The sequence below is a fragment of the Lytechinus pictus genome, chromosome 11 (genome assembly GCF_037042905.1).
Source record: "Lytechinus pictus isolate F3 Inbred chromosome 11, Lp3.0, whole genome shotgun sequence".
Taxonomy (NCBI): Eukaryota; Metazoa; Echinodermata; class Echinoidea; order Temnopleuroida; family Toxopneustidae; genus Lytechinus; species Lytechinus pictus.
Genome location: NC_087255.1, coordinates 8,629,663 through 8,646,328, shown reverse-complemented (window position 1 = coordinate 8,646,328; position 16,666 = coordinate 8,629,663). Strand labels below are relative to the sequence as shown.

The 16,666-nt window shown below is 36.6% G+C and overlaps 1 protein-coding gene across 1 annotated transcript in view; it reads left to right on the top strand.

Annotated features, from left to right (window-relative positions):
* The first annotated feature begins 1,016 nt into the window (after positions 1-1,016).
* The window catches only part of LOC129271715 (uncharacterized), a 57,208-nt gene continuing 41,558 nt past the window's right edge, over positions 1,017-16,666 (top strand). The window contains exons 1-4 of the mRNA XM_064106621.1: positions 1,017-1,157; positions 4,947-5,065; positions 10,189-10,331; positions 11,781-11,923. Of these exons, the coding sequence (XP_063962691.1) occupies positions 1,074-1,157; positions 4,947-5,065; positions 10,189-10,331; positions 11,781-11,923 (489 nt within the window). The 5' untranslated portion in view covers positions 1,017-1,073. The remainder of the gene's footprint in view (positions 1,158-4,946; positions 5,066-10,188; positions 10,332-11,780; positions 11,924-16,666) is intronic.

The following is a 16,666-nucleotide window of genomic DNA, read 5'->3' as shown; positions in this document are numbered from 1 at the left end:
AGTTCAGAGCTGACATACACATGTATTTCATTGCTGCATATTTTCAAAATTGTCAATTTTTTATGACATTTAGTTACTCCCTGCTTTAAAATGCCCAGAAATATGAGGAAAACAGTCATATTACATATTATAGTAAGTTGTTGATTAAGTTTAATTAATATTCATTCACCGCATCCACCGGCTCCGCCACCCCTGTTACTTCAAACTTAATGTGCTATATTCTTTTGTTCCTTTTAGCTTCAAAATGAGATCTTACACAACAAATTTGGCCATGGGGCTGTGATGTAGCTACAATTTATCCATGGCACCGTGTGGAAAATTGTTCATACGCCACCTTTTTTGCATACTCAACTTATGAAATGCGACCATAAATAGTATTTGTGCCCAAAACACCAAAATTTGCAGAATTTGCAAGAGAAAACAAGAGGAAGAATATTCCGTTTGAGGCATCTTTTCATTCCTAAAATTCACTTATTTATAAAAATATTTTATTCAAAAGAAATGATCAGGATGAAACGTTTACGCTCACTCTTTCACATGCTATAAAAATAATCAATTTTAGTCAAGGAGAAAGTGGGTATATTCTTTGAAAAGAAAGTCTCATAATTCACGAGATTTTGCAGGGACATGAATTCAGCCACGAGAGGACTTGGATATACTGTATCATGGACCTATTCCATGGATATATCTTGCTCATTTGCTCATTAACACTGGGGCTAGCAGACTGACTGACCCGCACCATAAAAATGACGACATCAAAGCAGAAATAGGAATAATTGATAACATCAATTAGGCTGAAACATTTTTAAATCTTCAAATGAATAACCACAGTATTTGCAAGCGCCCCCCCCCCCCCACACACACACACACCATGACACAAACATATTCAGCCTTTCATTCTAAGTCAGCTTAGGTTTCTTTTTAAACAGACACCATATCGAAGAAAAAAAATGAACCATTATCTTTAGAGCTACAGTAATTAATAAGTATTCGTATTCTATTGAATTTCAGGATTTGACAGAAGCAGAGAGGAATCATTTGGAGGTCTAAATTATTTCAACTCTCCATCATGGATGGCTCTGTCTTTCCCGGATGCACGAACGTACTGTCAGTATCATGGAGCTGATTTGGCACTCATAAAATCAAACGATGTCAATGTATGTAGAATGTAAAAATGTAAAAGCGAATGGGTGAGAGTAGGTTAAGGTTAGTGGTCGGTCAAATGTAATAGTCTTATTATTCCTAAAAAGGAAATTATATCATATGGTTTCCCATTAAATAATAAGAACGTGTAACGATGATAATAGTGTTTACAATGATAATAATAGTGACGATAATAAAAATGATAGTAATAACAATAAAATGGATAGTAACTAAAATAATTGCTTCCACTGGCGTAAATCCGGTCCGAGCAGTGATGATAGCTACAAAAATTGACCTGAAAATTCAAAACTATGGGGAAACCCAAAACACTACGGTCTATGTGTATGGGGTAAATAACGGCGTATACCATCTTCCATTTCAGTTAAAGGCCTATAACGATTTTTCTTTGCCGATGGCTATATTATAATGGATTTGTTGTGATATAAAGTAATGAATAAACAGTAAATATCAATATACGAGCGAGCAAAGCGTTTGAGCATTTTGTTTTAGTAGTTGGAAATAGGAAGACAGAATTGTGTCTAAAACATTTTTCAGCGGTCATCGCGGGAAATGTATACGTCGGTTTACATTGTAGATATACCATCAGTCAGAAAAGGTCTATAACGATATTTTTCGATTATTGTAATGGATGTGTTGGAATATAAAGTAATGAATTACAATAAATATCAAAATGCAAGCGAAGCGAGCAAGCAAATTCTCAATAGTTGGAAGATAGCATGATGGCCAAAATCGTCTTTTAATAGGTGTTTAGTTATTGGAGAAATGCAGCGGCTGAGCGTAGTGAGCGAGCCTTGAAGAATGAAAATTAATCTATTCACTGGTTAAACGTGAGATGAGAAGGAAAAAAAATGAGATCATGATTATTGGCATTAATGCTGCTTGATAAATGACTATAGTGAATCACAGGCCACAATAATAAACTTCCCGGAAATGTGGAAATAACACAATGATTGAAAGTTTTGCAGAAAGGACGGATATTGGTAATTTTTTTTTAGATTATATTGGGGCAGGATGTAACATTCAAAATTTTGAGCAAAATTCATATTTGAAATATTTATTACAGTGTTATGGAATTAATGCGATTTAAGTCTCCTATGAACGGATGAATTTGTAAAGTGTGTGGGAAATTTTGCTGTCCTAACTTGCCTCTGTGTTTAATTTAAATCAAAGTCATCAGTAACTCGTGGTAACTCGTGAAGTATAGGGTAATGATGATAATAATACGCAGTTCGTAGAGACGCAATTATAAATAGTCTATATGCGTGTAGAAGAACTATTATTTTCTGCAGGACAAATACATGTGCTTCTAGAAAAGGTATTTTATAACAAAGATTTGAATCTGTTGAAATATTTTATTGATCTTATTATGTGGTAGATTGTTTGACAATTTTGGTGCCCTTTTTCTAAAAGCTCTATCTCCAAAAGTTTTGGACTTTATTCGTATGTCAAAGAGAATATATTTTAATTGGTATGCCTATATCTTTTGTACAATCCCCGCTTCCACAGAGATGTTAGGATATGACCCTCCTATTCAAGCCAGTGTTATATCATTCAGAAGATATTTTGATTGGATTATGATAAAAGTTCTAACCATAAGGACGTTCCACAGTTAAAATGAAATCCATGTCATTTTCACCAAACTTTGCACATAGATACTTTAGAACCTGAATATTTGAAATATGGAAAAATTAATATAGGTCCATGTGCTTGATTTTTGGCTATAGAGCTTTAAAGTTCACCCAACTGGATGTTCTCACGAATTGCGCATTCAAAAGAATTTGGCATTTTTAGACCTCTCAAGATCACTACAATGAGTTTAAACCTCTATTACTCAGTCAAAATGTATGAAAAAGTCATCAAATTTCGAGTTAATAATTGTATGAGTTAGTATGGAGAATCTATTTTAAGTGATATTTGTTTGCAATTTTAAGTCTAACAGCACTGTCGGTTCTTGAATATGGCGTAAAACATCAAAAACCCAATCTCAAAAATGTGAAATTTCAATAACAAACTACAAAAGTACAATAAATGCTGCACTTTATTCAAAATCCATGTAATTTTCAGCAAAATTTGCAAAGTTGTAGAGGAAGGTATACCTAAGAGGTGCACACATAAAAATATAGGGGTTCATGTGCTTGTTTTCAAACTATCAGCATTTTCATTAGAGCAAATGTGCTTTTAAAAACACAAAAAATGCGCCAGAAGCTTTGTATCTATGTGAAGAAAACAAATCAAAACCACTCTACCATTTATTCAAACTCGGTGTCATATTCGTGATTTTTGGCAGCACTGCAGAGTAAAATATTTTGAAATTGTAGAAATTGTCTTTTTAATGGTCCATGGAATAATTAAAGCTTTTTAGCTTCATAAAATAACGCATCGGATCTGCAGATAGAATGCAGATGATGAGAAAAATCAGTTCATACCCACAGCTAAATGATCAACTTTCATCCATTGTGACGTCAGCGCGCAGAGTGTAAAATATGCGCAGATCATAATGCGCACAAACATAACTGAGGAACGTCCTTAAAAGTCATTGGTATCATGCAATATAAATGGACGTATTATAACCATAATCTGGTGTATTATATAGCTAAAAATAGGGATTTGTCATGGCCCAAATCTTGTAAGATTAGATTGAGTGCGGGAGCGGAGCGACCTTTTGCATTTTTAGAATGCAAACTTTGGCCAATGTAAGCAAAACACTCCGACTGCATTTTAAAGATTAATCCACGCATTAACAGTAATATTAATAATTTGATGATTAAATAAATATCGTTCTGTCTTTAAAAAGTGGTGGATATAATTGTACATGCCACCCCCCCCCCCCCCCCCGAACACGCCCGTGATTTCTTCACATCAAAGGTTAGGATAATTACTATGTTATCTTCCATTTTTTTCAACATTCCCAATATGTTCTTCCATGTTCTCCCTGGTTTTCCCCAAACATGGTTGGTGTAAGCTTTAGGCAGGTAGTATTAATAATAGTAATGATAATATCAATGATGATGATGATAATAGTGACGATGATGTGAATAATAATAAGGGTAATTACATTGATAATGATATCAATAATAATTAAGCAATAATAATATCAGTGATCATTTTCAGAAAAGATATTTACCTACCGATGGTAACCTAATCAGTTATGAGTCAGCTTTTTTTCCATTGGAACCTGCACAGAAAAGTATCATATCTATTCCTTATTCAAACTGAGTGGTTATATAGGATTACTACGGTCTTTGTGATATCGGCCGGGGATCGGTCCCAAAATCTCCCATTTATTACGAGGAGGTTCTATAACAACGTGCTCGTTTGTCATCGTGAATGCATAAATAATTGTTAATCAACGCCATCAACACATACCTCCAAAGTAGAAGAAAGTGGTTCACCTATACATGTAATTGTAGAAAACGCATACAGAGAGTTATCCATGTTCACTTTTGAAAAATCTGGACATGATTTAAACATTTTTCTTCTACTTTTGGGTTTTTTTGGTATGCAAAGGTGCTTACAGATATTATATTCTATTTTTCAAGTAGCTTGAACGAGAACAAAATGCAATAGAAAGTTGCCAAATGTCGTATATCGCCTTCCAAGTGTGAAATGTATCAATTCGTTTGGAGTTATGAATGACTGATTCATAAGTGTTCATTACACTTTAATCGTTTGTTTCCCTTCAGTATAGATATAAGCAGGTATTCATGTATTTGTGTTTTGTAGAATATGGATTATGAAAGAAATGGTAAAGAAAGTGAGGATCGTTATTATCGTTCAAACAGACGTTTCTTAATGGCATCATTCCCCGCATCATTCCGGAAACAGTACAGAGAGTATTCTTTGGACTGACTGATCAAGATGATGAAGGGACATTTACTTGGATCGACGGAACACCTTTGCGGTAGGTTCAGAACAATACAACGTTTGTTACGGTCTTAAACTGCAAACTCTTGCTATAGTGTAACTCGCTCCCTAGCTTATTGAAAATGTGTCCAGTGTGTGCGCGCACTGTCTCTGTGTTGTTTGGTACCATTTGTTTATACATCAACGCACCGGATGCACGCATATGATCCACTGCATACACGATCGACTATGATTTGCTCTAAATGAAAAATAATATGCTGCAGTTTTTTACCAGGTTATTATATGTCTTAAATCTCTTTTCTTTTGTGACGAGAAGATGTTTTTTTTTTCTAGAACGGACTACAACCCCCCACCCCACCCCAAAAGAAAAACATAAGTAGTTGGGAAAAAGAAACAGCATACAGAGTGTTTCTGCGTGAATATTTTATTCACTATTCGATCGCAAGATCGTAACAAACGTTTCTTTGATGTGTTGCTGTGCACGGTGTATTAATTGCGGGCCAATACATACAGGCTGTAAATTTTTATCTCACGTAATCATTTTCACAGCTACATACGTGAATTGAATTAACACAAAAAACCCTACACACTTATACACTCTCACACACACCCACACATATGCCAAGTTTACATGTACGTGTAACAAACGCTCTTAAGATGAGAGCATAGAGCTATGATGAGAGTATGTAACCTAATGAGATGAGGGTCAACTCAAAAGATGACGCAGGAAACCATTCTGTGTCATCTTTTTAGTTGACCCTCACCAGTGGCGTAATAGGCGGGGGGGGGGGGGCAGGGGGCAAGCTGCCCCCCCCCCCCCTGGCGGAGTTCACCGGGAAAATAAAAAAGGGACAAAATAAAAGGAGGGAGAAAGAAAGGGAAAGAGGAAGGAAAGAGGGAAAGGAAAGGAGGGAAAGGAAAGGAGGAAAAGGAAAGAGAAAGGGAAAAGTGGAAAGAAAACAAAGAAAAAATTACTTTTGAAATGGAAAAGGAAGGAAAGCGGGAAGAAGAACGAAAGAAGAACATTTTAGAAAGAACAAATCATTCCGAATAGACCTATGTAGTGCAATAGCATGATGGGAAATAAATTTAAAAATTAACAATAGCGGGAAATGAATGTTGAATGGAATTTATCAAAAGCTAAATTGGAAAACAGAAAAGGGAAAAAAAATAAAAACTTAAAGCTAAATTACAGTAGTTGCAGTAAAACACTAATTTCGTGAGAAAGTCTGTAAAACCAAGGTTAAGTATGACTATATCATCGTGGATCTAGATCTGGTACAGTTACATAAACTGAACTTTGTGAAATCATAGAATCTAAGCTGAAATACGATCACACTGAAGATCGCCAACACAGATATGCACACGTGGGACAGTGTATTATTATTGCTGGAATAAAGACCCGACGGAAGTGACCGAATCCGCGCTTATTTTGCTTATTTCTCAGCAATTACACAATTTCTTCCAGAATCCTTTGGCACATATTTTTTATTCATACAAACAGACACTTGGGTGGTCATTATATTAGATTCTGTAAAAAGTCATTTTGAGATCGTTACCAAAACTGGAATTTACCTTTAATAACATGACCGGGCTGACGAGGAGAGGAAATAAAGAGCGGGAAGAAAGATGGACTGCATACAACATTCTGCTATTAGCTTGCTAAATTTTATGCAAATAACCTACCGGGGCTTTGCCCCAAACCCCAAGCAGTAGGGGCTCTTCATCTATGACCTTCAAATGACTCTATAACGCCCCCCCCCCCCCCCGTAGGGACCCTTCCTGCATTAAGCTTTACGTTCATTCACTAGCGTACAGGCGCGGGGGGGGGGTCTTGGTTCAACACCCAAGAGGATATAAACGAAATTATAGGAGACAACGTATAATGAAATGAATGGACACAATGAAATGTGTTATTTGCTGAATATAATGGAGAAATCTATCACATAATTAGAATTTAATTTCAATAGGCAATTTTTTTTACCAAATTTTTTTTTTTTCAAATTTTCCCACATTGCTGTGTTTTGCCCCCTCAAAATAATTGGTTCAACTGGGTTGAAAAGATGTGTTGTGTAAAAGCCATATTCTGTATAATATACCCCCGATTTGATTAAATACCGGCAATCTGCGAGGTTTAAATGGCTTTGATATCAAGAACTTCCGGGGGCTCCGCCCCAGACTCCAACCGCATAGTACTGCCGAAAGAAAAGCAAAGGAAAAGTTTAGGATATGATTTTATTTACTAAATATAATGTCAAAGATATCTCAAAGTTAGATTCTCATGAAAAAAATGACTTTTTTTTCTTGCTCGCTTCGCAAGCTTGGGACTTATATTGAGCAGCTGTTAAGCACATGCGCCATACTGCGCATCTTTTTTTTTTTTTTTTACTCTACACGCTACTTCCGCAAATAATCCTGTTCACAGTGGCGTACAGATCACAAAAAGAAATGGAAAGAGAGAAGAGTGAAATATATTTTCTGGATATCATGTCAAAATCAATCACAAAATTGGATTTTTGCATCAAATATGTCAAACTTTTTGCTCGCTCGCTTCGCTCGCTCGCAACTCTTTTTTTTTTAAGATAAATTCTGCCTGATACGCAATGTCTGGCCCTCTCAAAATCTTCGCCTCATTACACCATTACGCCTGTTCATACCATGATATGACGGGGAAATTTATGGCTCTTGCCCCTCCAACCCCCCCCCCCCCCTGGCCACCGACCCCTGTTACGCCGCCGACCCTCATCCCCGTCATCTCGTTATATTACACCCTCTCATTCTCTTATTACTTTAAGATTGTAATTTGTGAATATTTTCCACTTATTCCCTTAGCTACACGTGCCTGACACCATCGTAAAAATACTGTCAGGAAATCAGGGCCAATAAATCATGTATGTAGAGTGTTCTCAGTGTCTACATTCAGATGGCCTGATTCTTGAATCGTCTAACACAACCATAGCTAAAATAACCACTTGATCTACTATCAATATGGACAAATTAGAGTTGAAACTTGTTCTGAAGTCTGTTTCATTAGTTTTTCGAATAATGTAATATATTTATAGATATATATATATATATATATATATATATATATATATATATATATATACATATATATATATATATATATATATAAACTCTTGAAGAAAACGGAGGAGCGTCGAAAATTCGAGTAAACAATAAAAAACTTTATTTGCAATGAAAGCATTATCTTCAGCATTATTTTGTTATATATATATATATATATATATATATATATATATATATATATATATATATATATATATATATATTTATATGCAGCAATGGAGATACACACCTGAAAGTCGACCCTCCCTGAGTCAACCGACTTGAAGTCAATTTACTCAGGGTCATGTTCAGAACTTAGAAAAAAAATTTAGCTCGGAGTGGTTTCACGATGGGAAACACAGTTGGGGGGTGTGATCGCTTATCAGAACATCCAGCCAGCCCAGATGTCAGGAAACTGCCACTCGTTAGACCTTCATCCATATAATCGTGGTAATTGTATACTTTCTGTTTTCACAATTCATTTGGAGAAATATTTAGACCATAAATCACCCTAGTCCGGTGACTACGGTCAAATACACGGTAAGCCCCTGGGTTAAGTATAATTTAGAGTGGTGCAGTGGCAGGTGACAGTGACTGGTACGCCAGTAACCCAGGGAGCTCCCGCCCGCTGCGCAGGCGGGAGCTCAGGGGCTTACCGTGTATTTGACCATAGTCACCGGACTAGGGTGATTTATGGTCTAAATATTTCTCCAAATGAATTGTGAAAACAGAAAGTATACAATTACCACGATTATATGGATGAAGGTCTATAACGAGTGGCAGTTTCCTGACATCTGGGCACAGACTGGAACCTCAAAAAAACGAAAAGATCTCTCCTTCTACCCCCGTCTCGATCGGCCATTTTTGTTAAAAATCGTAACGAAATGGCCGATCGAGAATGTACGTAGTGGCTGTTCTAATAAACTATCACACCCCCAACTGTGTTTCCCATCGTGAAAGCACTCCGAGCTCATAAAAATTTCTAAATTCTGAACATGACCCTGAGTAAATTGACTTCAAGTCGGTTGACTCAGGGTCGACTTTCAGGTGTGTATCTCCATTGCTGCATATTATATATATATATATATATATATATATATATATATATATATATATATATATATACACGATTAAATAACGAAGTATGTCCCCCTTCACGGAAAGAAAATAATAATCAAACTACATGAAGAATAGTCAAAGAATGCTCAAATATTCCACTTTAACTAGTTTCGTCTTTAATTCTTCAGAAAGTGAAAAAAAAAAATATATATATATATGTATGTATATATATATATATATATATTATTATTTTTTTTTTATAGCACAAATGGTAGTGATATTATTCGATTGTTTTACACCAATAGCAAAGTAAGAATTTAATTGATGTATTGATGTCTATTATTCAAGGTTATTTTCTCTTTTTTTTTACAAAATTGAGCACATTTCTTGTTTGTTTACCAACGCCTAATAAAATAATACTCATTATTAAATTTTGTTAAATCTACATATGTACATGTCTACGTATAAGTCTAGAAGACATGATAAATTCAACTATACAAGCAACGTTTCAAGTACATAAGAAAACAAATTTAAACTGCACAAAATGTTTGAAGACGGAAGAGGGTGTATTCAATTCATTTTCATGTCTTTGCTCCATCACTGCGTCTCTCCCTCTCGCCTTTCGTCCATGATATATTTTTATGAGTAAATGGACGAGTATATGGACGTAGTATATCACGGTTCGTAGGACTATCCTCATTTTGCACGGTCCACGTAAGACAAATCGCAATTTGTCACAAATAATTTCTTCGAGCTTGGTGTAGTATTTTAAGGGAAACTGTTCCCAGTAATGTAAGAGGTGACAACCTTTCATGGTGTTTTTTTTTTTTTTTTTTTTTTTTTTTTTTGGGGGGGGGCTTTAACAAAAATTTGAAGAAAATGTTATGCACTCTTTGTAATTCCTGGACACAATACGTGTTTTAAAGAATTGACAAAGATTACTTCTCTAATCGTGTAACCGTATATGTTACTGTCAACAGGATTAAGTTCATTCTGTCCTCTATACATTATTTCATTCACCGGACATAACAGGTATTCGGCGTGGGAACATGGAGAGCCCAACAATGATGGAAGTGATGAAGATTGTGCATCTCTAAATCCTTCTGACCCAAACATGGAATGGCTCGATATCCCGTGTCTTTCACCATATCACTTCATTTGCGAACGCTGTAAGGGTGAGTCGTAACAATTATCAGCTCGATAATATTACTGTACTGTTCGACCGCATCGATGTCGATCACGGAAAGGGGGGTGGGGGAGAATGGGGGATATATCCCACAACATTTCAAATGGGGGTGGCTTGTGCTATTATCCCGCCTCCCCCTCCCGTAATTCACAGTCGAATATCTTAATATTTAATAATGAATCATACGATAAGTATGATAACGACGATAAGGAGGGAGTACAAGATGATCAAGATTGATTATACACATGATGACTATCGCTTTTTTCTCGAATTTTCTGTAACGCCACTGACCTCTCCCCCACCCCAAGCTGAATAAAATCCTTTTTGTCAGAGCCCCCCCCCCCCTCCATACCACTGCCCGACAGAATCAACGACAAAATAGTTCATGAAGTTGTTGGCGGTTAATTCATACAAAATGTTTAAAAAAATAAACAATGTAGTCGTTGCAGTAGCCAAACGACGTAGCGTTAGAACCATATCCTTACCATGCTTACACGATTTTTAACATTTTTTTGGAAAAAATCCTTTTCTTTCGAAAGGTGTTCAGGGGGCTTATATTCAATACTTGGCTTTTGAGAAAAAAAGGTTACCCTACTTAATCAATTTTAATAGAATTAATAATGTGGAGGGATTCATTTTTCTCACCATAACCAGGACATTCTGATGAGACATCGGGGGGGGGGGGGCACTCGACCAAAAAAGTAGTAGGTCTGTGCCGCGGGCGAGACAAAAAAAAACGGGGGCCTTGGAGGGGCTTATTGTAAAAAGGAGGGTCCTCGGAACGGGCTTCAGAACTACAAATGTGTGTGAAAACGGGGGTCCTTGGAACGGGTCGCCTGCTTGTGAGTGCGTATTCATCCCTATGGAAGGGGCATACGTGCATGCAGCTATAGCCCGGCGCTTTGGTCCGGCGGCAAGGGCGCCGGATGCGCTAGCGCAGAGGCGATGGTCGGACAGCGCTTTTCGGCCGCTTTTCACCAAAATTGCGGCTCATTGTACCAGATCAATAGGGCCGGAACGGCGTAACGGAAAATATGCTATGCTTTGGAGCGGATTTCTTTCTTCTTTTTCTCAATAAGACAAAAATACTATGCCTTGGAACGGAAATTTGAGTGTAAAAATGGGGGTCCCCTCCGCGGCATATACCCACTATGCATTATATACTGAGTGCCCCCCCCCCCCCCCCGGGATAACACTTTCTTTCTTGTAGCTCCTCTCTAAATTCCTCAGCTTAAAATAGATCTCGTTCAGGGGTCAGCCAAAAGTTGGATTTAAATTTTCTATATAAAACATTTAGAATTAAATTTTGATTGAAACTTTAGATCCAATTTTGGATTGGTCCCTTCCCAAAATCTGTTAGATTAACTTTCAATCTACGAAATTTGGAGAATTGAATAACATATCAAAGTGGTGGTTACTTTACTCACTCATCAAGTAGATGTTCCTGAATATAAATGGAGCGTGCTGGGTGGAACTCTTTACTATGTGTCTCAATGTTCGAGGATGCCATATCCGTTTGCCAGAAAGTTTTGCCAGGAACAAGGAGGTGATCTTGCACAGCCGAAGACACAGCGAGTCAATGTAAGTATTGACCAACGACGGTAGAGGGCATCAACACCTTTTTTTTTCATTTTGAAAAGTGGCATTTTAGTTTGAAGATTGTTTTAATTGGGGGGGGGGCAAATGCTCCCTGTCCCCCTCCTGTTCCGATGCCCGTGACATAAGGGCACGTATCATAAAAAGCATTTTGAATTTGAATTTCGAATGAAAATATACTATGTACACTGACATAACACTTAAATAAACATTAACCAAGAATTTTCTTGAACGGTTGATTTTCCGAAGTCAAATTATTTTTTTATATTTCTTATTCATGCTATTTTCTGGTTCTTATTATCCTGTAAAATGTAATATTTTATTATACTTTGTTAATGTACGATTTGTATGCTGTAATTGTTTTTTGGATAATAAAATTCAAGTTCAGTTCAGTTTAGTAGAATACCGCAGGAATAAAATCGTATATTTTAGACAAAGCGGAGCTCTCTAAAATGAGAGCTAAATTCATATTCTTCGTCAGTGCCCATGCGTAACCAAAAAAGGAGTCAAAATCCGTTTCTGAAACGGTTGTAAAAAAAACATTACTGTTCATGGCCATACAAATTGTGAAACTAACCTTTCAAAGAAATCAATGCGCTGTAGATGGAGATAACGCAATGAAAAAGACGCATCTAAAGACTCGCTGCCATAATAATTTGGTCAAAGCATGTATTGTGGACTTCGGCACTGGTCATCGGTAACTCATCGAAAAATCACAGAATATTACTTCAAATTTGCATTTTCTTCTGTTCACTGGTACAGTAAATGATAAAACTACGTTTTTAAGTGAGAGAATTTACATGGATACTATGAAACAATCTGAATTCAGCCAAAGGAATCAAACACAAGGTGCTGGATATATAACTCACTACATGGAAATATATGGACCACGACTAGACGCCACAATATTGTAGTCCCACATACTATCAGAGAGGCAGACTACGAACTATTGATCACGATCTACAACGTAAGTTCTTGACTCATATATCGTACATCTAAATTAACTTACACGTGCCGAAACCAAATGGAACCAATATAGCACACAAGTTTACCTTCTTTTCATCAAGTGACTTTCATCATGTCAAATCTGAAAATGAACGAATGCTCTGGGTCATCGGCAGTGGCGTACCTAGGATTTTCCACAGGGGGGGGGGACAAAATCGGCCGCCCAAAAATTTGACAAGAAAAAAAAAAAAGGTCTTCTATCAAAAATAAAGATTATTGTACCAGAAAAAAAATTGACAAGCAAAAAAGAAGAAGAAAAAAAAAAGGTCTTCAAGCTCGTCAGGGGGGGGCAGGGATATGTTTTTTGTATGGGTTGTGACTCGTCAGGGGGGGCAGAGTGCCCCCCCCCGTAGGTACGCTAGTGGTCATGATTCTTTTCGTTATAAACTGCCCAAATATGTAACTAGAACTAGTTTATTGTCGGCAGTTGGGTATCTTCTAAAATCCTACTTTACGGAAGATAAAATGTCCAAAAATGAACATATCTTCGATGGCCTATGCAAGATCTACCCTCATCTTAACTCTAATATTTGTCATCATTTTGCCAATTTCATGGGCTTTCGACATATGATATCTACTAGTAATAGCCCTGTACCAATATCACAAGGGACCAATCAAGCTGTAAGAGAGTATGTTTCTAAGCAATTGATTCAGATGAAAGACCAGATTTCGTCATTGGTAGAGTCATTAACCTCACCTACACAAAGCAACATGAATACTCAACTGAATGAAAGCCCATCTCCTTTCATGGAGGCCCCTGTCCCGAACGTCGAAGTAAACAACAGATACGATACTCTACTGCTTGATAACACTGAAGATGAAATAGAAGAAACAATCGCCATTGTAAAGAGTTCTTTTGAGCGATTGGCAGATTATAGGCAGAAGAAAGAAAGTGACTTCATGCTAGCAAAGAAAGCCGAGAATGAAAAAAGGAAGCTCCAACGTGATGTTCTAATAATAGGAGATTCAATGATAAAGCCTCTCAACCCATCTACGATGTCCTCAACAAAGAGAATTAAATGTAAGACCCTTCCAGAAGCAAAAGTAGAAGATATGTTTGAACCAACAAGGAATATGGTTGAAAAAACCCTGCCTAAAGAGGTCATCATACACGTTGGATCAAATAATATGACAGTGAATGACTCGATTACTATTAAAAAGAAAATAGAGTCACTGGCTCTTCAAGTCCAAGGTGAATGCACCTCATTAGATACGATATCGATTAGCTCCATCATCAAAAGAAGAGCTTATCAAAGTGAATTTCTAAACAAACTGAATGTCACTAATGCTCGACTAAAATTAATGGCCTTATCCCATGGATGGGGTTTTATCAACAACGACTGCATTGGGTCAACCCAGCATCTATGTAATGATGGCATACATCTCAGTCCTGAAGGTGTGAAATTATTCGCCGACAGTCTAATCCGCCACATAAACTCAGAAAGAGATAGGCCTATCTCAAACGATGATCAACAAAGGCATGAGAATCGTAGAACGTTATCTTCCACCTATTCACAGAATTCAAAAGGAAAGAAAATGTGCTTATTTCAATGATATATCAAGGAAATATAGTAATAATGGTAAGAAATTATGGAAAGAAATGCAACAAGTTACAGGCAAGTCTAAAAATGATGATTCATCATCCTGCTGTATAGATGGTGACAAAATGAATGATTTTTTGGTCAATGTTGGTAAAAATATATCCCAATCTTTTCCTCAAAATGTGTGTGTAAATTGGAAAAATCCCTCCTGTATTTACAAATTTGAAATAGAATATTTAAAAGAGGAGAAAATCCTTAAACATTTTCTTCATTTAGATAAAACAAGTAATATTGATGTACTAGGATTTGATTGAAGATTACTTCAAATAGCAGCACCATATATTCATCAATCCTTAACCCAATTTTTTAATCTAAGTATAAAATGTGGTGATGTACCAGAAGATTGGAAATTGGCAAGAACAACTCCAATCTATGAAGGGAAAGGCCCAAGGAATGAAGAAGCAAATTATCGCCCAATATCTGTACTTAGTCATATCTCTAAAATAATAGAAAAGGAAATCCAAGAGCAATTGCTCCGATATCTCCTTAAATACAATCTCATCAATACTGAACAGCATGCGTTCCTACCACACCACTCAACGACTACGTGTCTCCACGGAGTCATTGATGAATTCATTGATGCATTTACTGAAAAAGAAAAAATAAGAGCATGTTTTTTAGATATATCGTAATGTTTTCCCATTTCGTCAATTAAAAAAAAATGAATACAGTACCAGTCACCATTCTTTGAATCACTGTTGCCTGTTTCGACCAGAGAGCAAAGGATTTCGTCCACTGATTCTATTGATCTCTGGCTGAGGCAGGTAGTGCTGAGTCTGGGAATTGTGACTGGTATTGTATTTTATCTTTAAACAATTTTGTATTAGTGATAATTCTGATTTTAAATGTTATTGAATTCGCTCATTACTGTACAGAACCCAAGTTACTCTTTTATCTATTATGTATATATTGTTATTTTATGTTAACAGGACCAGGCTGAAAAACAGTCATTCTGAGCCTGTTATCCTGTTGAAAGATATTTTTGATAAATTAAAAAAAATGAATAATAATAATACATAAGATTTATATAGCGCACTTTCCATCCTGATTAGATGCTCAAGGCGCTTTAGAGCAGAACAAAACTATTTACATATAATACATGTCCAAACAATAAGTCAATGTCTATCAAAAAACATTTTTACAGGTATGTTTTCAGGTTGCCCTTGAAGGTGGTCACTGAAGTCTGGGTTTTCAAACTGTGTGGGAGAGAATTCCACAGGCTAGGCCCTACATGAGCAAAGGCCCGCTCCCCGCATGATTTCTTAGGAACTGGAATTTGTAAGAGATTAGATGATGAGGATCGTAAATTTCTTGAGGGCTGGTAATGATGCATCAAAGACCTATTGTAACTGGGGGAAGTTCCATTGACTATATGAAAAATCAAAAGAAGGATTTTAAAGACTATGCGTTCCTTCAGGGGCAACCAGTGAAGAGTTTTCAATATAGGGGTGATGGGGCTGCGCTTGCTAGATAGAGTTACAATACGCGCAGCTGCATTTTGCAACCTTTGCAATTTTCCAAGTTGAGAATCTGGTAAGTTGTAAAGGAGGCTATTACCAAAATCGAATCGTGCAGAAATGAGTGAATGTACCAGTTTCTCTGTTGCTGAGCGAGTGAGATATTTTCTTATGAAACCAATATTGCGCAACTGATAACGAACTGATCTGCAAATGTTTGTAATCTGGTTGGACATAGACATGTGAGAATCAAAGATAACTCCAAGATTGCGACATGTTTTTGACAAGGGGATGATCAGATGACAATGGCGAATCTCCGGCTCCAAAACATAAAAATCTGAAAAGGGCATTACCGCCAATTTTCAAGGTTTAGCAGCAATAGTTCCTGAGTATAAATAGTCGGCTTCGACATTTAAGGATTAAATGCCGTGGAAAAAATTCGTAGATTTTAGGGGTTACGTTCGTTATTCCGAAGGTTTGTTATTCCAAAAATGGAGTAAGGTTGTTTTCCCGAAAATGAAATCAATTTATTTTATTAACAAAAAACGGTGTTTTAATATAAAAAACGGGATATTATGGGAAAATAGTTTCAGAGGAGGATTACATGACTGTGTGTGTTGTGGCCAAAGCACGTATGGCATTAAGAATTGGCACGTAGATCAAAC